Consider the following 16566-nt stretch of genomic DNA (forward strand, 5'->3'; position numbering starts at 1 on the left):
GCACTGAACTACCTTCAAGGCTTCCTCTTACAGAAACTCAATGGATATATTTTTTTGGGCCCCATTTTATCTACACAAACTTGTATTCCTGATTTCCTATCCTCATTGACCCAAGATCCCTGATCTTTGCTCCTTCAATATTTTCTTACAAATATTGACCAGATCACCTTTTCTCTTTCAAAACTCTGTATATTATATAAGATCTAGATGAAATATGATTATTCAACTTATCCTGACAGACAAATTAAATTTGATTATATTTTCTAATTAAGAGCCTACTGAGACTTAGGTAGATAAAGCCTTTATAATCACTAAGATACATCTAGAATTAAGCAACATAAATCTTGTTTTATAGTAAAAGAAATCTTGTAGATAATAGAACCAATATTTGATGCCACATCTGACTCCAACATTCAGTTTTATAACTGCAAGATTATAGTTATAGTGATGATTTGCAACAAATATCCTTGATACTGATACTAAATTCTGCATGTTACTGATCTGGGTCTAGGTATATAATAAATAATTGACTATTTTTTAAACTCATCATGCCATATATTTTTATATAAGAAAGAACCTTAAATACATTTCTGATACTTAAGTTTATACACAGAAGCCCTAAATATATTAACAACTTTAATTGATTCTATTTAACATTTTTTTTACACTAAAACTATTGGATATAAGAACTTTCCTGATCTAATTTAAGAACCATAATTTCTTAGGATTTCATTCAAGGGCTAAAATCTGCTATATATACTTTATAGTTTATAGATATACTTTATAGTTAACCAGAGATGTTTTTGGTACATTAAATCAGACAAGCTACTATCAACAAAACTTTTGCCTTAGTATGTTTACTATTTCTGGTTTTGCCATAAAGGTAATAAGATCAAAGTACAAAGGCAATCTGAGTAAGAATGTAATATCAAATGCTTCTTAAGTAAGTTAAGGAAAGTCCATACTTTCATATCCCTCCTACTCTGTATGCTCCCATATTAAATTCATTTAGATTCAAAGAAAATAGTTATCAGACCAGTTTTACTTATACACCTGTCACAGGCACTTACTTTAATGGACATTCACTTTCATCCCAGCCAATTATCTCTTAGGTCATGCTTTAGTATTAAATGTGGTTTTCAGGATTAGCCAATATAGTCTCAAAGAGCCAGTGAAGTGAAAAGAAAACAGTTCCCACCCACATCGGTGCTTTCCTTTGTAGCCTCCATTTGTTCTTGCCCCCACTCCAGCCTTTTCTGTATAAAGCTACTGAAAGGCAGGGCAGATCCTATTGTCAGCTCCATTCTTATACATTAAACCCTTAAAACCTCTTGGCTCATTATGTGAAGAGTCAATTCCAGAATATTAGGTTTAAGGGTGACTATGTAATTTACAAGTTTTGTACCTTTCACTAAGCACTGCTGTGAGAAGTGGCTAAGACTTTGAAATACGCAATTTCATCCAGCAAAACTGTGAGGACAACAATAATTATTAAGAAGCAAATGTTAATAGCTCATGCAAAATCAAAATGAAAACAAGAGTTCTAGATGTTAAGCAAACAGTTAACCTCATGAACTATTTATACAGTAAACAACTGAATGGGAATAACCAAGTATCCAGTCAAACTGAGTATTACCGTAGCCTGATTTGAAACACTGCTAGATAAGAATGAATATCCTTGATCTACATTTGCACAGATAACTCTGTTCCTTTATGAGGAATAGGAATAATTGTAAATAAGCACAATGCGAATAGATGATAAATATTCCTAAAGCTTTAGGGGTGATTATCAGTTCTACCTTTGTACAAATTAAGAATAAGATAAATCCCATCAACAATGCCAAGTAGGTCCTTGGAGTCCCTGCCAAAACTTCAGCTGGGACTCCTGGCAAAGAATTGTTTTGCTGATGCAACTCATCCTAGAAGCTTGTAGCAAAGTGATGTAATCAAGGCCCCGGAACTAAAGTATTAAGAATTATTTTCTTTTGCTCATTGCAGACCAAACAGCTCTGCAATCTCCCTCCTCAGGGACATTTGTAGCTCTGCAGAAAAAGAGTAAGCCTCTGCCAAAGGCTAAAATGTGTTCTTGCTTTATTCTTATTGGCAACTCTTGTCTTCTCCAGGCTTACCAGAGCCACTCAGGCAACTAAAAGGGCATTTCAGATAATGTAGATCTAAAGAACTCCTTAATTAAAATGATTATTTCTTATTTGATGTGATAAATTCACCACCATCACCACCCCTTTTCCTGGGAATGCCTCCCTCATAGTACAAAGACTTTTCAGGCCTCCGATGGGCTGTCACCAGGGTTAATAACTCTTCTCAGCTGAACTTCAGTCTTTTACTGTTTCACAGAGTTGCACAGTGATCAACACTACAGTTTCTTTGTACTTATTTATTTTAATGGACACCTGGGTTATTGATGGGGCTCAGTGCCTGCATGGAGAATCCACCATAACTGGTAGCTTTTTAAAAATAGATGCAGAGAGAAACGGAGATAAGAGGGAGAGAGAGAGAAGAAAACAAAAAGATATACTTCAGGCACTCTTTGCCCACTCATGGACCTTCCTCCCTGCAGAAGGGGACTAGGGACTTGAACCTAGGTCCTTGTACCAGTTTCTAGCCATAACCTTTTTTATCTGTCAAAATTCATACCCTCTATTGAATGCTAACATCATATGGGAAATACAGCTTTTGCCATAACACCATAGTTTAAAGGTCCTCAGAATTTATTTTCTCACTTCTACTTCAACCAGCAACATCAGTCTTTCAACGAGATATTTTAAAAATGAATTTTTTCTGGCAAAATTTGTCTGAAATACATATTTCTAACCCCCTTCTCTAAACCTAGAAGAACCCAGGTTTACTGCTCTGTTTGAGTGTTTCTGTAAGATTAAAAAAAAAAAATGAGGCTGGTAATCCCCCCCCACACACACACACACTAGGGAGGAGACAAAGAAAAATGGAGACTGGTGGGATGTGCTGCATCTAGTTGAGTACACATGTTACCATGCACAAGGACCCTGACCCAAGGCCATGGGCCCCATCTATGGGGGTGAAGCTTCTCAAGTGGTTAAGTGGTGGTGCAGATGTTTCTGTGTCTCTCCCCATCTCTCTGACCCTCCCCTCTCAATTTCTTTCTATCCCATCAAATAAAATAGACAAAACGAGGGAAAATTAGTCCTTGTGAGCACTGAATTCGTTATAGAAACACCAAGCCCCAGTGATAACACTCATGGCAAATAAATAAATACTAGACCATCACTGGTTATCTCCTCAGTAACAGTATACTGGACATGCTTGTGGGCCTGTACAGGACCTTGCCCTCAATGTGGGACAATAGTAGGGAGACATGGAGTCTCTCTCTGAAGGGAGACTGGGTCAGCATACTCTCCCACTCAAGGAAGATGGATCCTGAAATGTGTGCAGCCTAGAATATTCCTAGCTATGACCACAGATTGTAAACTCAGACCTTCAGGGATGCAGAGGCTCTGTACTGAATATGGGCCCCAGATCAGATGGGGTTTACAGTTAATGGTATTTCTTTTTAATTGTTTTTATAATTTTTATTTTAAAAAAGAAAATACTGACAAAAACCATAGGATAAGAGGTGTACAACACTGTTGGGAACATGTGTGAGCCTGATAGAGCTTAGGGAGAACCACCCCCATCTTTGGATGGAGGTCTGAGAAGATAACCTCTTGGTAAGTCTCTCTCAACCGAGGTGAGCATAAGGGGGGAAACTCAGACTTGGTTCTTTCCTTCTTGACTCTCAGGCCCACAGATACCCCAGTACTTCCCTCCATTAACTGCAGGCCACATGGCCACAGATTCACTCATTCAAAGTCACCTTCTGATCACAGAAGAACACACCTTATCACACACTTCATCACATACCTCAGACCCCAGACAAGAGAAATGCCAAACTATATGGCCTTTTGATATTCATCTTCTCTCTGTCTCACCCTACGGGTTTAACCCCTATGCTTCTCTCAAATACCTTTGGATAATTAAGTTGCTTGTGTTATGGAAAATAACTGTCTTGTATCTCATCAATTCCTGTCATACCAACCCCCTACCTTAGGGGCATGCTGACTGTTAAGAAACCTGTAATTTCTGTCATATTTCAACAATAATTAACTTCATTGCTTTTCTATTTAACTCATGTCCACTTTGCCAATAAACGGACTCTAGGATTCTGGGACTCTAAGGACTCAGATTCTAGATTCATGCTAAGAGTCCCCTGGTGTCTTTTACTTCGTGTCACCCCTGTCGTGAGCGAGAAAGAACCAGCCCATTACCTTTCCCCTGGAGGACACCCTGCCGGAGAAGGAGAGAGACACCCCGAAACAACACACAATTCCTCCCACCAGAACTCTGTATTCCATCCCCTCCCCTGATAGCTTTCCTATTTTTTATCTCTCTGGGAGCATGGGCCAAGAGACATTATGGGGTGCAGAAGGTGGAAGGTCTGGCTTCTATAATTTCTTCCTGGCTAAACATGGGCGTTGACAGGTCTACCCATACTCTCAGCCTGTCTCTTTCTTTCCCTAGTGGGAGAAAGCCTTTGACAAAATCCAAAACCTATTCATGCTCAGTTAATGGTATTTGTATGTTTTTCATATTTGGAAGATACTCTCTTCCCTGATCCAGCTTTCTAGTCTTATTTCCAACTCTGATACCATTTCCCCTGTGTTGTATACTTTACATTGGGTAGTTCTTCCCCGCCAAGAGAATTGCATCAGTCCTGTTAATTTCGCGGGCCTGCTTGGCCCCGCCCCAAGGAACCCCGAGAGAGGGTTCCTGAGTCCGAGAGTTCCTGAGTTCCTGAGTTCGAGAGTTTCAGAGTTACAGAGTAAGAGAGAGTTCCACAGTGGAAGATTTTGAGAGGGTTCCCCAGTACGAGAGTTCCAGAGTTCCAGAGTTGGAGAGTTCCCGAGTTACAGAGTAAGAGGGAGTGCTTGTGCCGCCGCAAAGAGACAGCAGAGTTCTGTTTGGTGATTAGTTTGTCTTAGTTTATGAATCGTTGTTCCTGAATAAAGAAATACAGCTTCCCTGCCCAGCCGTTGTCTCCGCGTCTCTGTTACCCGCCGTGAAGCTAGACCCGCCCGGCCAGAGCCTCCGAATTTTAACAACAAATGGCGCCCACGTGGACCTGACCTGCGCATCTCTCAGATAAGTAAAGACAATTTGGCTACCTATGCACTATGGCCTTCTCTTCTGCTTGTGAAGAGATCTCCAAAGGCCTCTGCTCTTTCTTCACGAGACTGTTTTGCTGTTTCTGGAACATTTATCTCTGCAGCACTCTGTGGTTTCCACTCGCTCGGGCGAACTCAGAACAGCCAGCGGGAAGAGCCAGCGGGCGGGAGGCTAGGCACGGAGCTGCTGTTTCCACCTGGTTAAACAGCCAGCCAGCTGGCTGCGCCCAGACAACCCCACGCACCGCGCCCGCAGCCCCGAGGCCCCACAGCCCCGCAGCCCGCAGGAGGCCGATGCCAGCACACAAGAGCCCCTGGAGCCCGAAGCCAACACGCAAGAGCCCGAGGCCAACACGCAAGAGCCCGAGGACAGCCCACAGGAGCTGGCTCTCCACCGCGTGGCGCAGGGCACTGGACGCGTGATCCCTCCACGCTGCTCGGCCACTGCAAACAGGGCAGCAGACATGGCAGGGCTATGGGGCAGGGCCGCGGCGGCCTATCATGGCCGCCACCCCTGGGCACCTATGCCCACGCCTTCTGCAAAACTGGCCTGCCTGCCCTCTTTCTATGAATTCTAGAACCATCCCGGGCCTCCCAGACCCCCGGGCTCCCTGCCGAAACTGGGCACATGAGATCTCCAGCCGCCGGTCCGGTCTGAAGGCAGACAAGCTGGAGTACGCAGAGATTCGTGCAGAGATAGTAACCTGCAATTCCTAGAAGTGAAGCTGCGCGGGAAGCCACCTCTGGATGGTGAACCCACCCCCCAACAACTAAGACAGTATAGATTTTAAATTTGTGTTTAAAATGACATGTCTTTGTAACAAAGGTTTCTCTCCTTGTGTATTAATGACCGTGTTTATGTGTATGTTTAAAGTTTGGTAAACAGTAACTTTAAGGCTAAATTCTTACTAGACAAAGTTAAATGAAAAAGGTTTTCAACGTAATTCTCATAAAGATAAAATTAACTTACATTTAAAGTCTGAGGTAAAAATTAGTTAACAATCAATATATTTTAACTAAGTTAGGCTAAACAAAAGGTTAAATAGACTTGTTGATATGTAAAACTCTCCACTACCTTCTCTATTAGAAATGGTAGACCGCACAATGGCTATGCTAATTATTCTCATGCCTGAGGTTTCCTCTCCGCCCACACCTAGGGTGTGTCTCCATCTTGAATGGGTGTAACAAAAGGTTAAAAGACGTTGTTGATATGTAAAAGTCTCAAATTCCTTCTCTATTAGAAATGTTGGATTGTGCAGTAGATATGCTAATAACAAGTTTTGTTTCATAGTAAGTAAGTTGTAGCCAGCTGCCTTTGGGACTCTAGGCCGTTCCCCGCCCCCATGCAAATGCCCGTCGAGGCAAGTAGCCCCCCAGAGGCAAGAAATGTTTTTTTTTTAAGCTGATAAAGTTTAGTTTGTGCCAGTTTCTTTTTTTAAAAAAATGCCTGTACGATATAGGTTTCTGTTCACCCCACACCCTTGATACTATAGTCATTTAGTTAAAAAGAAAAGGGGGAATTGTTGTATACTTTACATTGCGTAGTTCTTCCCCGCCAAGAGAATTGCATAAGTCCTGTTAATTTCGCGGGCCTGCTTGGCCCCGCCCCAAGGAACCCCGAGAGAGGGTTCCTGAGTCCGAGAGTTCCTGAGTTCCTGAGTTCGAGAGTTTCAGAGTTACAGAGTAAGGGAGAGTTCCACAGTGGAAGAGTTTGAGAGGGTTCCCCAGTACGAGAGTTCCAGAGTTCCAGAGTTGGAGAGTTCCCGAGTTACAGAGTAAGAGGGAGTGCTTGTGCCTCCGCAAAGAGACAGCAGAGTTCTGTCTGGTGATTAGTTTGTCTTAGTTTATGAATCGTTGTTCCTGAATAAAGAAATACAGCTTCCCTGCCCAGCTGTTGTCTCCGCGTCTCTGTTACCCGCCGTGAAGCTAGCTGGCCTGGCAAGAGCCGTCTGAATTTTAACAACACCCCTGTTGCATGTTAGCTTTTGGGCTCAAGCAAAAATTAGTAAAGTCATGGGACCCTTGGAATATACCTAAATTAGACTTCTTAGCTTTTTCCAAAATGGAGACCCCAAATCTCATCTGCTATAGTCTTACATTTACAGTCTCATTATTAAACAATTTGTTCTGCTTTATATCTTAATGATTTTCAGCCACTAAGTTGAAGTTGCTATCATGTCACCAATGTGACTTTGATCTCTGCCAACGCCCATGTCCAGTGGAGAAGCAATTATAGAAGCCAGACCTTCCATCTTCTGTACCCCATAATGATCCAGGGTCTATGTTCCCAGAGGGATAAAGAATAGGAAATCTTCCAATGGAGGAGATGGAATGTGTAACTCTGGTGGTGGAAACTGTGTGGAATTGTAGCCCTTGTATTCAACAGACTTGTCGATCATAATTAAATTTTTAAAAAACTCCCAAAGGACTCCAGAAACCCTCTTTTCAAGATACCTTTGGCTTGGGGGTTTGGAGGTTAGAAGGGTAAGGGACAAAAAAAAATTCTATCCCCTGGCTCCCCATCTGTAGGGGTTCATTTCACAGGTGGTGAAGCAGGTCCAGCAGGTGTCTATCTTTCTCTCCCCCTTTCTTTCTTCCCCTCCTCTCTCATTTCTCTCTGTCCTAACAACGACGATATCAATAACAACAATAATAACTACAACAACAATAAAAAACAACAAGGGAAACAAAAGGGAAAATAAATAATTAAATTAAAAGATTACATATAAAAAAACTGACGTCAAACTGATGTAAAACAGTTTAAACACTCACCTTATCTCCTTCTTCCACATCACAGAGTTTCTCCTCAGTGGCAGGATTAAAGACGGGAAATTTCTTGCCACTCACTGAGTTGTGCCACTCATTGTTAATGAATATCTAGAAGAAATACAGATAGAAGTACAGTAAAGTACACAACATACTTTGGGGTCTTCTATAAATTTTAATGTAAATATCATGCAAAGTCTAGCTGAGGCAATGTTATCACTTCAGCTTCCCATATACTCACCCTCCACAAGAGATTTGGGGTATTAAAGCCTTTTTTTAAAAAAAAAAATAATATTTGGGTAAATTTTTAAAATTTCTAGTACTAGTGACTACCAGTAGCCTATAGATGATGTTAGAGTTACGAATAGAGTTACCAGTAGCTTATCATATGATGTTAGAGTTACGATTTCACACTTGTGTCTGTGCATATGTAAGCAACACATTGCCTACAGAGTCCTGTGCTTTTCCCCTACTTCTGACTATCACTAATTATAGTTCTAACAAAGTTGAAGAGACACTTTGGTTAGTTTTTTTCTTCTCATTTTTGCTAGTTTTGCTTTACTTACTACATTTTACTCACAAGTAAAACCATCTGGGAGCTGTTTTTCAGCTATCTCACTTAAGCATAGTTACGATCAATTACATCTAATTTTTTTTTTTAACTGGGGTGGGAGGTGAGTATTGGTTTACAATAATTACAGTTATTGACACATGGGTAGAATTTCTTATCACACATTGCTAGGTGTCTGCCAAACTAATCCACAGCCTGGATCCCCCTTTACCATATGCATCAGGACTTAAAAGATAACCCACACACACACACACACACACACACACACACACCATCTCTTTTTTTGGAAAATGCACCAAAACTGGTCCAAGTTATATGTTGTATTATCACTTTCTGTTCTTTGTTATGAAAATTATTATTATATTTGTTTTTAATTTGTAGATAAACTTTTTATTAATTGTAAGATATTAGCTGCTTAATTTATTAGCTTTCACAGGTTGATTCTATTTTATTTTTTCCTCTTCTCTCTCTGGTTCTTGATGGAATTAGAGTGCAAAGCCCCCTAGTCATCTTCTCCCAACATTTACTCATAAGGAAGCATGGACCAACATTCTTTTAGGGTTGCAGAAAGTGGCTGTTCTGGCTTCAGCAATTGCCTCTTCCTTGAACATAGGCATTGGCATATCAATCCACACCCCTGGCCTGTTTCTGTCTTTCCCTGGAGGGGTAGGGCTCTGGAGAGGTGAGGTTCTCAGACACATTGGTGAGGTCATCAAACCAAGGAAGTAATGATATCGTAGTAGCATCTGTAACTCAGCGGCTGAAATGCAGTAAGATTTAAAGCTAGGAAAAATGTTTAATGATCAGGAACTGTAAACTAGGAATAGAGTATATAAGAATAGGGATTTTATAGTAAACAGAAGCTAGGAACTCTATTTAGATATATTCTTAGAAGCCCATGACTTTAGTAATTTTTCTGGATCTGGATAGATAACCTGCAAGTGGACTAAAAATATTGTCTGGGAAGATGGTGTCAGAATTGAAAATAGGACTAGAAAACTAGGTCAGAGCAGAGTAGCTCCCAGACTTGAAGAAAACACTTAAATACAATAAACTATTGACTATGTCGATCTGATGTGTAGCCCATATCTATCCATATTGAGTGCATGAGTCTGTAGGCTCTGAGTCCCTGTCAGTCTGTGTTCACATTCCATGGTCACACCTTGGAACATTCTAGGCTGCACTCATTTCAGGACCAGTTATCCTCAAGTGGCAGAGTAGGATGACTCAGCCTCCCTTCAGAAAGTAGGGCAGTCATTACTATTAGTAGTTCATAGTGAGGGTATAGTCCTGAATAAGTCTGCAAGAGGGCTCATGATGATGTTCCTGACAGAAGTGACCTGTGATGGTAGAGAAACGGTTCTATTACAAGTCTACAACCACTGAATCTATGGGGGAATCCAGGGATTCTTTGACTAAGTCTTCAGGTGATGGACTGGGTTGGCAGTGACCAAGAAAGCCATCGTTCCACTTTGTGTTCTTGCTTCTTAAATTCTGCCCATGTTACACACATACACATGTACACACACACACACACACACACACACACACACACACACACACACACACACACACACACTCACACCATTTTCAGATTTTCCCAAGTATGAGGTCATTAAAAATGTATAAAATGTGGATTGGAGAAAACAATCTAGGAAAAGAGACGTTTATCTGAAACCTTTGTAGATTTGATACAAGAGCAGAGGTTTTTATGGGCTTGATATCTGCTTTATACTTTCGCTTCAGAACATGATGCTTTTGAGCTAATAGTGATTTGGCATTATAACTGACTAATGTCTGATTCTGTACTTTTTATCTTAAGGTCACTTTGGGGAGTATTTTAAAAGATGTTTCCTGTGGAAAAAATTTGGCACTTGGCATTTTCGTTAAACTTTTTAAGACATGAGGTTATCAATCTTTCTTTTTAAAGGGATAATCAAATTGGTTTGTCCTCAGATGAAATCAGTTACTGTATTTATTAGTAACATTTATTAGGAAGACACAGGTGTCTATAAAAGAGAGGTCTAGGAAATATAGAATTATATTCTGAGCACACAATGAATGAAAAGAAATATAAGAAGTGCTGATATGGCATTTAAAAAATCTGTTTCATCTTTTGTTGTCTTATTAGCATTTTTGTGTGGAACTAGAGATTTTCAATATTTCATTCACTTCCATATTTTCTAAATGTCATTTTCTTTATAAACATGTTCCACTAAGAAGTCCATTACCTAATTACATATGAGGACAAGCCAATAATTTCATCATCCCTTAAAAAAATGATTGAGGAACTGGGCAGTAGCATACCCCATTGAGTACACACATTACCATGCTCAAGGACCTGAGTTCAAGTCCCTGTTCCTTACCTGCAGGGGGGAAATTTCATGAGTGGTGACAAAGTGTTGCAGGTATCTCTCTATCTCATTCCTCTCTATCCCCTCCTATCTTCTCAACTTCTCTCTGTTCTATTAAATAAAATAAATAGAACATAGCCAAAGACTGTTTTCCTCTGGCTTTGTGGTTCACCCTCAGTGTTCAACACAATTTCAACTCTTGAGTTATTTCAACCTCAGAAAGAATCATTAAATAAAAATCTTAAAATTGAATCAAATATACTAGAACACAGCAGCTATATATCAGTAAGATGCTTCATAATTCTTGTCTAGAGACACTCTGGTCTTTTAGATTTGCTAAAAATCAAAATAAAAGAAGAGCCTGTTCACATTACCACAATTATTCAAATGACTGAACAACATCAGCTTAAGTATTTGCACACTTCAAAGTAATTTAAATGCTAACCTTGAACTAACTATGCAAAAGATGATATAAGTGTAGAGGCTTAGACTGATAAAGGGTGCAGTGGAGTTTTGATAAGGAGACTCCATACATAAAGACATGTAGATGAAGGTATGAAAAAGACATAGGCATCAAGACAATCCTGATGGGGTTGTGTACAGTAGTTATCTGACCATAGATGAAGGGCGCAACAATTCTACTACATGTCAAGAAGAAAAATAGAGCATATTAGTTCAACTTGAAAAAAACATTCAGATTAAAATACTGACTTTCCCAGTGTCTCTTAAAGTGAGTCAACATTCTACCTATCGGAAACACATTTAACCGACTCATATATTTACTCTGAAAGTATATTTTTATGCATTTCTATTGCCATTACCTTCTTGCAATTTTCTTTCTACAGAATGGCTGGGAAACACCTTGATCAATGTATCATGAGTTCATGTCTGGCTTTATGCTGCTTTGGCTCAAAGTCCTTTCTTTTTTAAAAAAAAATATTTATTTATTTTGCCACAAGAGTTGGAGCTCTGTGTGGGTGCTACAAATCCACCACACTCAGTGGTCATTTTTTTTTTCTCCTTTCTATTTTATTGAATAGGAAAGAGAGGAATTGAGAGGGGAGGTGGGGGGTAGAATGGGAGAGAGAAAGAAAGACACCTATACATCTGCTTTATTGCTCATGATGCTCCCCCCCCAACCCGGCAGGTGGGGAACAGGAGCTCAAACCCAGGTCCTTGCACAAGGTAATGCTTATGCTTAACTGGGTGCCGACACCTGGTCCCCTGCCTTTTTTTGTTTTTCCTAGATAATAGAAGGAGAGGGAAAGAGAGGCATAAAGGGAGAGTGGTAAAGGGGGAGAGAAAGAGACAGAAGGGGTAGAGTGGAGAGAATGGGGGGAAGAGATAAAGGGGTATATATATATATATATATATATATATATATATATATATATAGAGAGAGAGAGAGAGAGAGAGAGAGAGAGAGAGAACGACCATAGCTTGAAAGTAGGCTACACATATGGAAATGTAGTACACTATTGCAGTGAGCTATTTTGGCTGCAAGTCAAATAGGAAAGTTTGCTCATACACATTAACTCCCTCTCTCCCTCCATATACACACATATACAAGCTCATATGCACGAGCTTGCCAACAGAAGTTTTTTATTTCATTAGCAACATACTATCCATCGTCATCCTACTGTATATACCTCTTTGGATTATATCATCAGACAAGATTTCTCCCTTCCTCACACCTCTGACTCTTTTAACACTTATTTCTCACTTGTTATCAATCATCTTCCTAAACCAACCCATTTAAAGCGTCTCTGTCTCTTCCTCAGACTACTTGGGAGACATCCTCATGTGTTTCAGCCCATGTATTTTCTTCCAGACTTTTATCCCAATAGTTTCTGACTTTACCCTCTGTTTTAGCCTTATTATTCTGTCTCAAATCGTAGACACTTTTTTTTTGCTCCACCCCTTTATTTATTATGTCTTTCACATAGGAGTCTCATTCTTTTCTGTTACTTAATCTTCAGACTCTCTCTCTCTCTTAAAATACCATTTTTGAGGAAGATTTCACTTGCTGTTCCAGTTAGAGTTAACTTTTTAAATTTTTTCTCTTACATAATGTTCTATTATCTTAATCTTAGATTATGTAATGTTCATGTTCTCTTTTGAATTAAGGTGAAATACATACATATCAGCTCACCAAACAGAAATGTGACAGTATTATGATATTTGCCCTATATTCTTTCATCACTTGCAGTAAATTGACTGACAAAAGACAAGTTATCTTTCTTTGTCCTAAAAGTATGTTCAGACTTTGTATCTCTAAACTAAAAAGGCACATTTCTCCCTGCCAGAGATAGAGCCAGAATTCACTCTTCCACAACACCACTTCACAACAAAATTTAGTAAAAACAAGATAAAAGGGGCCAGATCTACCAGGCAGTGCATCTGGTAGATCACTCAGTTCCCACCTGCAGAGAGCAAGCTTCTCTGAAGGTTTTTCTCTCTCTTCCCCTCTCTCTCTTCCACTCTTCTCTCTCCCTTTCCTCTCCACTTGTCTCTGTCACTATTCAAAACAAATAAAAAAAAAATCTTCCCAGTTTGACTATTTTCTCACTCTGATAGCAAATAACTTGCACGTTCTTCACTGCACGTAAGTTGTGTAAAAGGACCACTTGAATACTTTTAGATGGTGTGGAGAAAGCTGGCCCAGAAAATGTATTGTTATCCCTCTAAATTATTATGCTGATACTATAAATGGATGTTTACACTATGTTAGTAATCACTAAAGATGATTTAAGTCTTCTTTCCTACTGAATTATCATTACTTTTTTAAATATTTTAATATATGTATATTACAAGAGCACTACTCAGCTCTGGCTCATGGTGGTGCTGGTGTTTGAACCAGGAATCATAGAGCCTCTGATGTCGTTTTGCAGAACCATTATGCTGTCTTCCCTCCTATGGGATTATTCTACCTGTTAAGAGTTCATTCTGACAGCAGCAGTACATTTTAAACCCTGTGGCTACATATTTTTATTATAAAATTGGACTATATGCCAAAAATATGTTTTTAAGAGTTTTTTTTTTAAGTGATTAATGATGAAATTCCCATATCTCACCTGTTTCTGCCTACCCCCAGGTTTGTGACAATCTGTGATTTCAAGTACTTAATAATATGTTATCAATAAACATGGGGTTAGCTTATCCCCTTTCTCTGACTTTTTTCTGGTAACAATAATCATTATAATATGGGTATACCATTTCCTTTAATTATCAGGCTCTTGAATACAAACTACACATAAAACCCTTCATAATAAAGTGAGGACTGCTTTGTGAGTGAACATTAATCTAATGTGATAAAATAGGTTTATCTGTCAGCCTGCGGGAAATGAAAAAATCAATTCTAAATGATTGTACATCATCACCAACTGCTTTGGAGTTGCTCAGTTGTAATTCTTTATACAGGAGAAAATGTTGAATCTAACTTTTGTCTGACATTAAGCTAATATCGCCAGAGTCAAAAATAGTCCATTTTATTTTACTAGACAAAGCTTGTTAAATAGAATAAACACCTGAAAATTACTCTGGGAAAATATAAAATAAGTTATTCATGGTCCTTGCTCTCAGAGGCTTATAATCTAAGAAAAACATGTGTTTATAACATGACTAGTCAGAAAACAATTGAAGGTTGTACAGTAAAACAACCAAACTAGTGCTTTACTCATTAAATGGCAGAAGTCAAGGAGAGGAGGGAGGCACGTGGGCTGGTAAACTGCATCCTTTAAGGATAGAATTGGATCTGTGGGAAAAAAAAATGAATATAACAAACAGAGGGAGGGAGCATTCTTTGAATATCTGTAATAGCCCAGAACAGAGAGTCCTAATGGGAAAAAGTCACAGATAAGCTCTGACAATGAAAGTCAATTGGTAGGAAATCTTGAATACCAGAGAAGAATTTTTAGACTCTATTCTGGACTTAATAAGAGAGTGATAAGTTAATGTGGATGTTTTCAAGAAAACTGATTTTGATGTACCCAAGTGGATTTGAAACAGAGCATCCAGATAGATTCCAGAGAACTAGTTTAGAGATTATCAGGATCCAGAAGGCTTTAGAGAGTTATAGAAATTCAGCCAGCAAATTATAAACAATATTCATTCTTCTCCAAAGTGTAATCTTCCAAGACACAGTTTAAGACAGATGACCCAAGTTAGCATAAAGCTTAGACTATGTTCAGTCTTCTTTTCTTTTGAGTTATGGAGAATTTATTGCTTGAAACCACCTTAGTGGTCATTTTTTTCCTGTTTCAATTTTTTTTTTTTTTTTTTTTGCTTTCACACCCAGTATTTGCCTCCTAGCTAACTGTATGACCAACTATTTCTCAATAATCTTCTTTCCTGTAGTTATATAAAGAGGTTATATGAAGAAATCTCAGCTAATAAAAGTTTATTATAATTATGAAATATATCATAGGCTCATCAAAACACCCTGTCATGGTGATTACCTCATTTATCATGTGCTGTTTGTCTAGCAAATTTAGAGCAAATGAAATCATGTCATAATGGAAAAATCTTTGGCTTCTACTTAATCATCACAATTAACTATACTTTAATTATGAAGTTTAGATTCAGTACAATAGAATAATGTATGTATACAGTAGATCTCAAACTAAAGTTTAAATAGTAATGGGAAATTACAAATGTCTATATGTTTTCCTGTATTTTAAATGTTTCTTACAGGGAAATAATCAGTGGAGATATCCTGGCATTTTAAAAATGAACTTTGTTGTTACTATTGCTATTGTTGTCACCTACCAGCTTTACTGTTGCAGACTAACTTTTTCAGACAGAAACAGAGTGAAGGGAAGACATCACAATATGCCAGTTTCCTTCAGTGTGATGGGGGCCAGGATCAATTTAAACTAGATTTGTATTCTACATTTTGTATATGTCATCAGATTGTCAGAAATACATCATATGACTATTGTTTTTTAAAGTGTCTGTTTAATAAATACAGTTTAGTTTCCAAGAATAAGTTTCATGTTTTTAAAGACTTCCCATATTCAAAGCTATTACATTTTAGTGTGTTTTGGCGTGACACCATAATACTCAATATATAAACACCGTCTCCAAAATAGGTCTAATCTTTGGTCAAGCTAAACTGGACTAGCAGGGAAATAAAATCTATTGGATCTATCTGCTAACATGAGATTTTTACCAAAGAAGAAAATAACTTACATCTTCCAACAGACATTCAGAGAGTTCTAGTGCATATTACCCCTCCAATCAAGCCTCAATGTCTACAACCTATGAGAAGACAATTCTTTCGGGCGGTAGAGTTTAAAAGACCATATTTTCAAACCAAAAAGTTTCTTTTATGATACACACTGAAGGTGAAGGTTCTCATTTAATGTCACCTGTGTGAATATCCAAACCTGATAATTGATGTGTCCACCCTTGAGTGCTAAGTACTATCAATGTACTAACGGTGGTGTGTGTGTTTGTGGGGGGTCAGTGGGAATAACTTTTCTCATAACTAGGGACATGAAAAATCATCAAAGACTGTGGTAAGCATGTGAGGCAGGAAGGAGTAGATGAGGCATAAAAATCAGAATCTCTCTGAGAGTCAGGGGGAGCTGTTGAATATTTAATATAATCTTATCTAGATGTCTGCTAACTGCTTTCACCATAAGCTCTGAGACAGCAAAGCAAAATGTTGAGAGAT

General features: G+C 38.8%; 1 protein-coding gene across 1 annotated transcript in view; it reads right to left on the reverse strand.

The window, feature by feature from the left end:
- LOC103118517 (aldehyde dehydrogenase 1A1) overlaps positions 1 to 16566 on the reverse strand; it is a 68316-nt gene that overhangs the window by 44152 nt on the left and 7598 nt on the right. Inside the window, exon 2 of the mRNA XM_060199293.1 lies at positions 7971 to 8075. Coding sequence (XP_060055276.1) covers positions 7971 to 8075 — 105 coding nt within the window. The remainder of the gene's footprint in view (positions 1 to 7970; positions 8076 to 16566) is intronic.

The sequence above is a fragment of the Erinaceus europaeus genome, chromosome 10 (assembly GCF_950295315.1).
Source record: "Erinaceus europaeus chromosome 10, mEriEur2.1, whole genome shotgun sequence".
Taxonomy (NCBI): domain Eukaryota; kingdom Metazoa; phylum Chordata; class Mammalia; order Eulipotyphla; family Erinaceidae; genus Erinaceus; species Erinaceus europaeus.